The sequence below is a fragment of the Schistocerca piceifrons genome, chromosome 8, assembly GCF_021461385.2.
Source record: "Schistocerca piceifrons isolate TAMUIC-IGC-003096 chromosome 8, iqSchPice1.1, whole genome shotgun sequence".
In the NCBI taxonomy this organism is placed as follows: Eukaryota; Metazoa; Arthropoda; class Insecta; order Orthoptera; family Acrididae; genus Schistocerca; species Schistocerca piceifrons.
The window spans coordinates 17,572,446-17,585,836 of record NC_060145.1 but is presented as its reverse complement, the minus strand read 5'-3'; the positions used below and the strand labels follow the sequence as shown (position 1 = coordinate 17,585,836).

Here is a 13,391-nt window from a genome sequence, read left to right as displayed (position 1 = left end):
TAAGTGAAGAGAGACATCGACGAAAGAAATAGTAAACCGCTGCAGAACGCAGGCTTACTCTGCAAAGATATGGGCAAGAAGGGAGAAGAGAAAGTGGGAAACGTTGAGGATGGTATTATGGGAGTTAAAATTGATTTAGAAAGAAGATCCACGCAGTAGAGACACGTCACGATCAAGAGATCAAAGAAGTAAAACAGTTGCAACAACAATGTAATATGGCTCTTGATGGACTAGGAAACAGACAAAAGGATCTGACAGTAAATTTAAAGAAGGTGACAGAAGGGCAGAGGCAGGAAGACAATCAGAAAGTTGTGGACGATAATAAGCAGTTGCAGGATGGTGTACACCAGCTGGAGAGTAAAACTGAAGAGATGAAGAGGAAGATTAGCGGTACAACATTAATAGTGGGGCATGCACAAACTAACATAGAGCAGAAGTATAAACCAAAAGGGACACTCCACCTGAGAATATTTACTAACTGTAAGTGGTTAAGAGGGGTTTTCCCCATTACATTTTAGAGATGCAGATAAAATTCAGTTTGCAAGTAGATAGAATGGATGGTGAAGCTTTCACTTGGGAGGGGAGGGGAGGTTAAGAAGATGGAAGAAGCTCAGTAATTATGACCAATTTGAGTTAGAATTCCTGAAAAAGTTCTGGTTCAAGAGTCATCAATGCACAACGCCGAAGATTTACTATATCACAAGCCTCTTAACACTTGCAGGGCTAATATGAGAGAATTTTCTGAACATTTATGGGAGCTGAACGAGGCGTTGGAGCAAGCATTAAATGATGACAGAATGATATTTGCAGTTAAGAGGAGGTTGAGCCAAAGAGTGCAAGGAAACCGATCTGGGAGCTTGATTAAAGACAGAGATACTTATAGAAGTACTGGAGGAGTTAGAATCCATTCTATTGCAGGAAAACAACCAAATGATGGGCAAAACCAAGGAGAAAATAACTACCAAGTAAATTAATTTGGCAACTCACTAAGTTACAGAGAAAGGGGCAGAGGTCATTGATATGGTAACCACAGTAATGGCCATCAACTTCACAATGATCACCGGAGAAAAGATGATTAAAAAATTTATGGGAGAAGAGAAGACAGACGAATGGGTAATGGGGTACAAATTGAAGAAGTAGAGAGTACGGAAAACTAAACAGCACTAAAGGTGTGGTGTGGTTGGGAGTGAGACCAAATAGACCAATTTTAACCTTATTAAACATGATGATGGTGGAGATCTGAGAGGAGACATAATGGAGGAAAATGAGCAAATGTCCAAAGAACCCATATTACCTATTACTTTTCGTTAAAATCAAAATTTGTGGACTGAATGCTGATGCCCTAACAGACACAAGAAGTGAAGCACGTGCTACATCCCAGAAGCTATATGAACAAATATTGAATGCAAATGTTTGTTTTCCGAGTTTTCCAGTGAATGATGTGAGAGTTGTGAATGCTGTAGCTGCCAAGCGCAAACCCATTAAAGAGCAAGTGTTGGTTACCTTTGAAGTAGAGCGAGAAGAATATGAGGAACATATTTAATAGTGCAAGGTCTGAACAAGACAGTTATTGCGGGCATGGATTGGTTGAACAAAGCGGAAGCGGTAGTAAGTTTTGATGAAGACACTGTTGAAGCAAAAGAGAGAGGGGAAGAAGTTAACTTCTATAGAAGAGAACAAGAAAATGAAGAGGAAGGATTTAAGTGGGTGATCTTATGCAATAAAGAGCAGCCCACAGCCAAACAACAAGACGAAGAGCTGGAGGAAGAATGTGTGCCGATAATCTACGATGGGCTAGTGCAAGAGGATCAGCGTAGGGAAGATATGATGGGCAAGAAACTTGAAAGGGTGACACATCTGGATGAAGAAATTCACTACAATATTGTACAAGCACCATAATGTCTTCTCTCTGCAGCTGGGTATCATAAGAGAAGCAGAATGCAGAGTGAAAATAAAGGACCATAAGGCATTCAGTATTAAACAATATTCCATCCTGTACCAAAAAGGAAGGCAGTAGAGAAAGAGATACAGAGGATGGTGGACCTTGGCGTTATAGAAAGAGCCAACAGTCTAATAATCCCCTGTTTGTAGTGGATTTAAGGGTGGGAAAGTTGCGATCGTGCTGGATGCACACACAATGAACAGAATCGTTGAACTAGAGTGGAACGAGCCAGAGATGATAGGAGGATTGATTCATAAATTTCGAGGAGCGAATACACTCGGTAGCACTGACTTGGCCACTGGATATTGGCAAATATCTCTTGACCCAGAATCTCGCCACTATACTTCTTTTACATACACTGGCAGGAGTTACCATTTCAAGGTTCTGCTATTTGGCCTTAATGTATCCGTCCCTGAATTTATCAGAGCACTGTATAAAATTCTAGGTGAAGACTTACTTAGAAAAGACACTGTCTATGTGGATGAACCACTAATTGTGAGTGAGTCATGGGATGAACACTTGGAGAAATTAGATGCCCTCCTAGACGCATTTGATATGTCAACGGTGACAGCAAATCTGGGCGAATCAGAATTTGGTGAATCAGATAAAATTCCTAGGTCACATAATTTCAGAGGAGGGTATTTACATAATCCGATTAAGTTGGAGGCATTAGGCAACTTCCTATTCCTAGCACTAAGAAGCAATTGAGATTGTTTTTCTGTGTCTGTGAATTCTATAGAACGTTCATCAAGGATCCTGTACTCAATGGCTCAAACTTGACGAAGCTAACGAAGGCAAAGATGACGTAGATTGGAAAAAAGGCTGTCAAGAGGAATTTGAAAAGATGGAGGAAACTTTGCATAATGCAGAAATATTGTACCAGCCTGATTTTACTAAGGACTTCTATTTCGTTGCAGGTAGCTCAGATTACAGATTGCACATACGGGCATGTACCTATGTCAAGTGGAGACAGATGGAAATACCAAAGTGATAGAAACTACAGCATTTGGTAGCAGAAGTTTAAATGCATGGGAAAGAAAATATTCTAATACAGAACAGGAAGTACTAGCAATTGTATGGGGTTTCAAACGATTCCATTTCTATTTGACACAAAGATATGCGAAGGTGGTTACTGACAGCAAAGCCCTGGCATTTTTGACCACCATCAAACTGCGACATAGTCGATTAACAAGGTGGTCACTGATGTTACAAGACTACGACTTTTAAGTGGTATACGAACCTGGTAAACCCAACATAATACTTGATGCATTATCAAGATTACCAACTGATTCACATTGGGTAGCAGTGAACACACCACAGGGAGAAGAAATATTAGGATCAACCTAGTGAAAAGATTGCAACATGCGGAATTCTTAAGAAGGTTCTCGAGGAACGTGCCTAGGGAGAAAAACGAAGATGAAAGCCTAAGATGATTAAGATCAAATGTAAGTGTGCTGAGGAAGAAAAGATTCGTACTTACTATTACGACCACAATGAAATATTAAACAAGAGAAATAGCGAAAGTGAAGAAAGTTGGAAACTATGTGTGCCAGAGCACATAGTGGAGAAGTTAATCTGCTGCACACATTATAGTAATGCTCCTTATGGACGAAAGAAATAAGTTGAAATTAGATCGCATTGTCAATAAAAGGGGAAGGTGTATACGCATAGTACCAAGTACTTGTGATACCAGCCAAAAGACTAAGACAACCCCAGTCCGACATAAAGGCTGTGTGCATTCAATCATACCGACATCAATTAAGGCCATCGTAGGCATCTGTCTGTTTGGACCTCTACCTGCAGCACAAGGAAGCTACCCACAAGTCTTAGTTGCTGAAGAACTTGTTTCCAAGTTTGTAAAATTTTGCATATTGAAGAAAGCCACCATCAAAGCTATCATTAATAAGTTTGAGAAGGGCTATTTCAATAAAGTACGTACCCTGTGCAAATTCTGAGTGGTAACGGATCACAATTTTGGTCCAAAGAATGGAGAAAAAATGCTGGATAGACGTCGTATAGAAAGGACAGCCATCTTCAGGTATAGAGTGGCCTCCAATCCTGCAGAATGGACGATGAAGGAGCTAAACTGTCTATGCAGAACATACTGTCACAGGAAACATGGTTCGTGGAAGGAATAGTTGGACGACTTTGAATGTGTCTGGAACCACCTATCACATGATTCTACCAGATTTGCCCATCTCAGATCTTGCTTAACCAGGGACCTGATAGTATTTTTCGTAAATTACTGGAATTGCCACCAGGGAGCGATACAGAATGGGAGAAGAAATTAAAACTAGTCGAAGTGTGTGTGAGGGAGAAGGTAAAGAGGAGACAAGATAGACATGATAAACTGGTAAAGTCAATAACTTATCGAGTGGGGGGCCTGGTGTTAGTGAAAGTGCATGCCAAATCAAAGAAAATGAATTCTGAGATAGATAAGATCAGTCATGTTTATATAGGAAATATGTAGGGTGAGACGGATTGAACATCCAAACACTGTGGAAATAGATTATGTACAAACAATGAAAGCTCATGACAAGGAACATGTTGAAAACATAAAAAGGTACTGTCCATGCAATATGAAGATAAGGGCAACCCAGGTGACGAAGTAGAGCCAGAATGGGCATAGGGAACTAGCAACGTTTTTGCTAGTATACTAAATAGCCACTGGTATGCTCGCAGCTGGGTGAGATTTTACATCCTGTTTCAAGTCTCACTCCTCTCCAATCTTTCCTGTCCTTAGGTTTAAGAAAATCGTGGAAATTATTAAGCAGATTAAGCAGTGATTGCCAAATATCTCATTTAGAATCAGTTCAGTAAAACCTGTGGTACATTCGTCACAGTATTATGAAGTAATAATGAGAGGACGTAACTACTGTAATTGTTCCAAATCATACTATACAAGCAGTAGTGCCAGAAAGAATAAAGATAAATGCCGAATCTAGATGAAACATTTATCAAAATCTTGAGAAAGACTAATTAGTGTTAGTAGATAATTCTTCTGAAAACTTGTAAATTTGTTTCGCTAGTCCTGAAACAGCAGAGGAACGGCAATGAAATAGAATGAGATAACACCTCATGGTTGTGACAAATAGGAAAAAAGTGTGAAATGACATACTGATAGTGAGGTACTCGGTTATATGAGTAATATGAGGTGCAGGGATGTTTTATATGATGAGAGTAGTAATGTGTAGAGAAGTTAACGTGCATGGAGGCATGTTTGTGTATTTATTGAGGTGATAAGGAGGTTAATGAATGTGTAGGAGTATATATTTGAAGGAAGAATAATACTGAGTTTGAGAGAGTTAGATGTGATAGAGATTTATGTGAGTTGAGATATATGAAATATGGAGTAGTTTAAGAGATAACAGTTGAACAATATCATTTATTATCACACAAATTGCCCTACTTGTATCTGTATGTATTTATGTTGTAAGTGATGATGAGTAAGGTACAACGAGAATAAAAGGAGAATTACTCACGAACAACAAAGAAATAATAATTTGATGATCTAATTGGATGTTGAGCTTGGTTATTCACACTTTTGTATTGAGTTTAAAAAAATAGAGTGCTGTCACAGTAAAAGGAATGATGTGTACTGATGTTTCAAATTTTGAACTATATCTGTCAACAGAATAAAAATATGTACTACCTTATTTGCAAAATAAATAACACCTATTCAAGTACAGAAACATAATCCCGGGTAGAATAAGTACCCATTCCTTCTGAAACTTATTTTTGGACAACCACGTTAACAAGAGATTTATAAGTGAAGGATTTAATACAGATTAAAGCATTATCAATTACTTGTATAATCTGTTGTACTGAAGTAATGTTTAGCCAAATACGTTTGATGTTAATACATTGTTAAAGATAATAATAAACTGAAGAGTCAAAGAAACTGGTACTCCTGCCTAATATCGTATAGGACCCCCGCGAGCACGCAGAAGTGCCGCAGCACGACGTGCCTTCGACGCGACTAATGTCTGAAGTTGTGCTGGAGGAAACTAACACCATGAATCCAGCAAGGCCGTCCACAGATCCGTAAGAGTACGAAGGGGAAACAGCACGTTTCTAGGCATCCCAGATATGCTCAATAATGTTCATGTTGGGGAGCTTGGTGGCCAGCAGAAGTGTTTAAACTCAGGAGTGTGTTCATGTTGCCAATTTGTTGCAATTCTGGACGTACAGGGTGTCGCATTGTCCTGCTGAAATTGCCCAAGTCCGCCGGAATACACAATGGACATGAATGGATGCAGGTGATCAGACAGGATGCTTACGTACATGGCACCTGTCAGAGTAGTATCTAGACTATCAGGGGTCCCATATCACTACAACTGCACACGCCTCACACCATTACAGAGCCTCCACCAGCTTTAACGGTCCCCTGCTGACATGCAGGGGCCATGGATTCATGAGGTTGTTTCCATACCTGTACACGTCCATCCGCTCGATACAATTTGAAACGAGACTCCTCCTACCAAACAACATGTTTCCAGTCATCAACAGTCCAATATCGGTGTTGACAGCCCAGGGCAGAAATAAAATTTCGTGTTGTCCAGTTATCAAGGGTACACGAGTGGGCCTTCGGCTGCAAAGCCCATATCCATGATGTTTCGTCGAATGGTTCCCACGCTGACAATGGCCCAGCATTGAAATCTGCAGCAATCTGAGGAAGGGTTGCACTTCTGTCCCGCTGAACTATTCTCTTCAGTCGTCGTTGGTCCCGTTTTTGCAGGATCTTTTTCCGGCCGCAGTAATGTCGGAGACATGATGTTTTACCGGATTCCTGATATTCACTGTACACTCGGGAAATGGTCGTACTGTAAAATCCCACTTCATCGCTACCTCGGAGATGCTGTATCCCATCGGTTCTGCGCTGACACCTCGTTCAAACTCACTTAAATCTTGTCAACCTGTCATTGTAGCAGCAGTAAACGATATAACAACTGCGACAGACACTTGTTGTCTTATATAGGTGTTGCCCACCGCTGCGCCGTATTCTGGCTGTTTATATGTCTCTCTATTTGAATACGCATGCCTGTACCAGTTTCTTTGGCGCTTTAGTGTAGAACAGTCATTAGTATGAAATATTTTCTCTGTAGCCTTCACGCGTTGTACCAGAGGGGACGTTACATAGTGATAACATTAGGGGCGGCAAAAGCCCTGCTGAAAGAATGGCACACCGAACGGCAGCTGAGATACGTTAATAAGAGCTTTTTTTGTGCAGTGCTACAGGAAAAGTAACCAGCAACAATTATGTGTTTGATGTCCCACGCAGACTGCTGAAAGGGGTAAGTTTTCATTATTAACTGCAAATTAAACCTGTGTAAAATACTCATTACTTTTTACAAAGAAATAATTTCTGTGTCATATAACGTAAAACATTTGTTTATAACATTTAGTATTTTTCACTAAGATGTGTAATATTTTTGTGTTATTTCATTGTAGAGGCAGTGCACTATCGGCGTCAAAGGAATTTATGTGGTATGCTTTGTAATATTATTGTTTGTCCTTAAGTTTCACGTTGTTTACTTTTTTGTGATCTGTAACAACTTTTTCTATCTTCTTTGGATCCTACGGCTGCGAAGAAGTCTTTTAGGGCGGGGATGTATGGAGTCCGCGATCCCTTACCCAACGATAAAGACGTTTTGCCTGGCACAGGTCGATGGTAGGCAAAATCGGTTGTGAGGCACCACTAGCGCTAAGAGAGTAAGAGTCAGCCGGAATTCGAGTTTGGAGTTCATCGACCTCGAAAGCGGGGGCGTGAGCTATGCGTCGTGTCGTACCGGCTGAGAGAGTCCCCACTGCTGTGGGTTGGACCCCAGCAAAAAATTACCGATTCGTGACAAATGATATTTTTTGACAAGTGTCTTGAAGGTTTACAATGTGCCAAATATCCACGTTCGCGTCATCTGCGCTGGCCACATTTTGGATTCCAGGGAGGATTGTGTATGGTGACCATTCTTACAGCATGTGACGGAATACTAACGGTTCTGACCTATGATAAGATTGATCATAACTAATTGCTAAAAACCGTTCAAAAGCCAAGGCCGCACAAAATATTTTTTATTCAAGACAACCGGTTTCGACAGTCTTAGCTGTCATCTTGGGGTCTTAAACATTTTTGCTAGTAAAATGAGTTCATTTCGCGCTGAAACTCATGCATGAAATGTGCTGAGTTTTATCCACTTGACATTTTGTGCATGAGATTCAGAGTACAATGAACATGTTTTACTACAAAAAAATGTTTAAGACCTGAAGATGACAGCCTAGACTGTCGAAACCGGTTATCTTGAGTAAAAAATATATTGTGCGGTCTTGGCTTTTGATTGGTTTTAAAAAATTAAAACCGCCCTTCAATATTCTCATAATTAGAGAATTTGACCATAACTACAAGCGTGAGACGAAAATAGTGACTGCTACATATTGTGTCTAAACAGGATATATAAATCAAACAGTCTTGGTGTTGATTATTGCAGAACGCTTCATCTTTGCGTGGACATTGTCGATGATCTTGATTGGGAACGACTCTCAAAGAGGCTACATCCGATTAGCATTTATCTATTAGGCCACGGTCACAGGAAAATTAAAGTCAATAACAATCAAGAACTTACCAATCGCGAGTGTTTCTATAGGAGACTGGTATACTGCAAAAATTTAATTATAAGGAACGGAGTGTATACAGGAGCAACCAGAATTCCACCGACGAACTTTCAGAAATTGTTCAGGAATAACTTCTGACTACTTTAATGTAAGGGACCCAAGTTGCTCGGTAGCTCGCTACAGACTTATTACATTTAGTAATTTTTTCATAATGCGGGGCCACAGTCATAACATATTTCTTTAAAGTCAGTACCGCCATTAGACTGTTGTTTATTTACAGTGTTACATTTACACTTACACAATCATGATTTCGGCTTCAAAGTGCCATTATCAAGTGTGTTAGGTGTTATAAATTGCCAAAGATGGCATACTGTCGTATTAAAATACAATATTAGACAAATTGTGTAAGAGTCGATATTTCTGGGAGTGCCTGCTGCTTTGTTTCATTACTGAGTACACCATCTTGATGTACTGTGTCTAATAGTGTATTTTAATACGACAGTATGCCATCTTAGGCAATTTATAACACTTAAAACACTAGATAATGGCACGTTGAAGCCGAAATCATGATTGCGTAAGTGTAAATGTAACACTGTAAATAAACAACAGCCTAACGGCGGTACTGACTTTAAAGTTATTATATTGAGTTTGGTTTCTTGTCCCAATAGGCTTTGTATGTGTACCGCACGGTGAATTGTGGACAGCAGAGCGAATGTTGACGGTACGCGCTGCGTGTCCTGTCTGACAACAAACTGCCGCGTCCACTCTCCCCACCTGCTGTTGACGACAGTAATGTCCACTTCGCTTTTCGCCCTCAAGCTTCCATCCCGTACTGCTCGTTTCTGTCTCGGGTTTGTTTTCCGACAGTGTTGGTGATGCACAGCAGCACTGTGGATAGGCTTGCTGACGTAGAGCTGGGCGATTTGCACCTCGTGTGTGGATCCACTGGGTGCGGTGGAAGAGTGGCGCAGCTACGCCTGCATCGAGGTGTTCCCGCAGTGACTACAACCGCGTCACAGTCGCTTTGTTTTCAGGGATGCATGCATCCGAAGCGCTTTTTAGAAATTAAGCGTGACTCAGAAGAATGGAAGACGGAACTCCCCGTGGAAGACAGGTGGATTTACTTTGTTAAGGAAACCGAAAATTCTGAACACAAATGCCAGCTGCTAAAATTATGCGAGTATTTGTTTTCTATTCCCGCACACGACGCCACTGTGGAAAGAGCATTTGCGCTGATGTCAACCCAGTGGACTGATGTAAGAAATCGACTGCTGCCAGGGGCTCTGGAATCAATCTTACAGTGCTGGTTTAACTACAAGCTGACTTGCATGGAGCTTTGTAAATACGTAAAAGAGAAAAGAGACTTGCTTGACGAGACGATGCTGACATCGTTATTTGCTTGACGACAGCTGCTCGTAATGGGTGAATGTAAAGAGTTCGTGATGGAGACTGGACGTAAGATGAGGACAGGAAGCTGATGTTTGTTATGGAGAAGAAAAAAGGTAGATGAATGTGATTTGTTAGGGATGTGGTGATGGGAGGGATCTAGCTATGGGGCCGGCCTGGGTGGCCGAGCGGTTCTAGGCACTACAGCCTGGAACCGCGCGACCGCTACGGTCACGGGTTCGAATCCTGCCTGGGGCATGAATGTGCGTCATGCCCTTAGGTTAGTTAGGTTTAAATAGTTTTGAGTTCTAGGGGACTGATGACCTCAGAAGTTAAGTCCCATAGTGCTCAGAGCCATTTGAACCATCTAGCTATGTTGTCGGGTTAGGATGGGTGCTCCAGGGTCGAATGTGCTGCACAAGGCTGAGTTTGAGAGTATTAGGCCAGGGTGTCTAGTCCGGAAAACAAGAAGGGGAACTGGTTTTAGGAATACGTGACAGTGCTATTTGCATGGAACAGAACGGGCTGGCAGGATGACTTCATGGAGGATATGTGCACACTCGAATGGTTGTGCATTCTGAATGACAGAGATAATGAAGTGGATAATGTCTTCATCAGTGAGTGTAAGGTGTAGGGAGTTGTTTTGGGTGAAGTGATGCGTCGTGAGGATGCATTGGGATGGTCAGTTCATCGTTTTTTTGAAGGGGACATAGCTTTACACTTGTAGGAGTATGTGGTTAGGAATTAGTTGCACGTGTTGCAGAGAGCTGGGGACTGGATTTTAGGACAGTGTTGGCACAAGTTGGGTTTTTGCAGTGTAGGGTTAAAGGTCGTTGTAGAAGAGGCATCTGTGGAAATTGTAGGCTTAGGCTCGGAATCAGGGAGGTTCTACCTTGTGTTTATGGTGGTGTATGAAGGCTCCATTCTGAAGGAAGTACTCTGTGGTACATGTGTCTTCGGAGAAGACACCGATTAGGAATGCTGAATCATAGTTGTGGTGAATTCAGAGGGCTCTTCGAATCTGAGAATCGTGACGAATTTAGCATCTGCTCGACACTGCCCATTGTGATCTTTAGATCAGCCACATTGATCACAGCAGCTAGAGCAGGCGAGTGGTGTGGGTTTTGGTGTTGTCTAGGACTTGGTGGGCTACGTGGGAGCAGGAAGGCATGTGAACCAAAATTTATGGCAGGAAGTATGTGCAGCAGGTGGGTATGGAAATCAGGACTGCAGGACTTGGTGTTGATGGAACTTTGCAGGGTATTAATTGTAAATTTGTCAAAGTTTGGAAGATTCTTTTCAGTTTCAAGCGACTTGGTTTTAGGATTGAGTATCTTGACGTCCAGACATGACAGGATGAAGGAATGTTTATGGAGGAGACGTTTGGGATGAGACAGTAGCGGAGTCCATAGGTTCTGGTGTGTGGGGCTGCAGTGGGGTTTTTTGGGTTTCAGTTGCAGGTTCAGTGTGCGTCATAGGTTGTTTGGAAGGATGTGTTGGGGATAGCTTGTGTGAGCTTATTGGTTGGGGACTGAGATGTGGTGTGGACTTTTCCCTTACCTGGAGCTGGTGTAGCTGAAGCAGATGCAGATGTTGCTAGTTCAGACACAGCTGCTGCGTATGAAGTTTGCGGAAGTGTGGTTGAGGCCAGAGTATTTGCAGCTGGCTCTTCTGCCTCTGGATCCAGACATAGTGACGAAGGCGTTGGCAACAGAGCAACAATAAGGGTCGGTGGTGCTGCTGACTGGTGCAGTCCTGCCGACGCTGGCTGCGGTGGCGGTGGTAATACAGCTGCCGCACGTGCTGGAGTTGTATTATCTGAAAAGAAGGAGTCTGTTGAGACTGGGGATGAAGAGTGCGCGCGCGCCTGTGTGTGTGTGTGTGTGTGTGTGTGTGTGTGTGTGTGTGTGTGTGTGTGTGTGTCGTGTGTGTGCGTGTGTGTGTGTGTGTGTCTGAAGACAGATGGAACCATATGAGTAATGGGAAAGGTGGATGTGGGGAGAACAGATGGGACTAAAATAGGGGTAAAGAAATAAGAGGAGATGGAAGTGGAGTATGGGTGGGAACAGATGACTGTGGACATTGTAGTCATGAGTTGGTTCAGCGTACAGCGAGCCGTACAGAAAGCTGGAAGAAACTCGGCAATGGCAGGGACAGGCACGTGATGAAAATGGTGGCAAAGGAAATTATGGGTGTGAAAACTGTGACTGGCAACTGTGATATTGGCTGACGAAGGAGGTGATGACTGGCAGCGAAGGTGATGACCATTGGCAAAGCGATGATTGACAGTGAGGGTGATGACTCGCGGCAACGACTGACAGCAAACTTGGTGACAAAGACAGTTGCCGGCCGTTGTGGCCGAGCGGTTCTAGGCGCTTCAGCCCGGAACCGCGCTGCTACTACGGTCGCAGGTTGGAATCCTGCCTCGGGCATGGATGTGTGTGATGTCCTTAGTTTAGTTAGGTTTAAGTAGTTCTAAGTCTAGGGGACTGGTTACCTCAGATGTTAAGTCCCATAGTGCTCAGAGCCATTGGAACCGAAGATAGTGACAGTGAGCCGAGAACTTTTCCCTATTGAGTTTCCAACCCTGACAACAGCCCGGGCAGCTGTTTTTCTGACTGTAAGACTGGTTCCAACCTTCGAATGTGCCTCATGGCCGTATATTTCTCTTTATAGTTATTTCATCCTCGCCCCATATGGGTAGAGGGTGGACTGTCTGGAGCTCTACAGCCAAAAGTGTTTTTAGAAATATAAACTCAGGTGGAAAAAATGTGATGAGAAACTGAAAAGTTAGCAGATGGTTTCAAAATGTATAAAAAGAATAAAAAATTTTTGGCGTTTAAATAAAAGATTGAAATACTACATTTTCTTTGTTGTTTAGGTTAAAATCAAAGGATTAAAAAATAAAAACAAATACAGGTATTTGAAAGACATTGCAAAAATGGTGGTGCTCTTGCAGTTAAAAGGGGAAGGAGTTGCAACGTGAGAAAACGTTGGGGATGGGGTAATGTGTTCTAGAGGGTGGAAAGGTGTGGGAAAAAATATAGGGGTCTGTTGGATAGGAAGCAAAGGAGATTAAAGCAAGTGTTGGGATGCATATTAGGAAGACAGAAGGTGAGGAAGAGTCCGAGCCTTGAGGGAAGAGGACAGGGAAAGACGAGAGGCAAAAGGGAGATCTGGTGTGGAGTGAGATAGGTAGGGGAGCAGCTATAGTTGGCAGGATGAGTAAATATCAGGGCAGATTTCAATGTGTGGGAGAGGGAGCTGGATGAAGTTGAGTTGGGATAGGATATGGACTGTGCATAGTTGTAGGGACAGTTGGACATGTTTGTGAAAGCACAGCGGGATACCAGGATTGTTGATCACTGGGGAAACAATGGGGCTATTGGAATCTCGTTTGCAGATAGCATAGGATATAAGGTGTTCAGCGTGGGTGAGGAGAGGAGGGAATTTGATA

At 42.3% G+C, this 13,391-nt stretch overlaps 1 protein-coding gene across 3 annotated transcripts in view; it reads right to left on the bottom strand.

The window, feature by feature from the left end:
* LOC124711365 (peptidoglycan-recognition protein SB2-like) overlaps nt 1-13,391 on the bottom strand; it is a 134,999-nt gene that overhangs the window by 25,942 nt on the left and 95,666 nt on the right. For all 3 annotated transcript variants that reach the window (XM_047241405.1, XM_047241406.1, XM_047241407.1), the window contains exon 2: nt 11,495-11,752. In XM_047241405.1, coding sequence (XP_047097361.1) covers nt 11,495-11,752 — 258 coding nt within the window. The remainder of the gene's footprint in view (nt 1-11,494; nt 11,753-13,391) is intronic.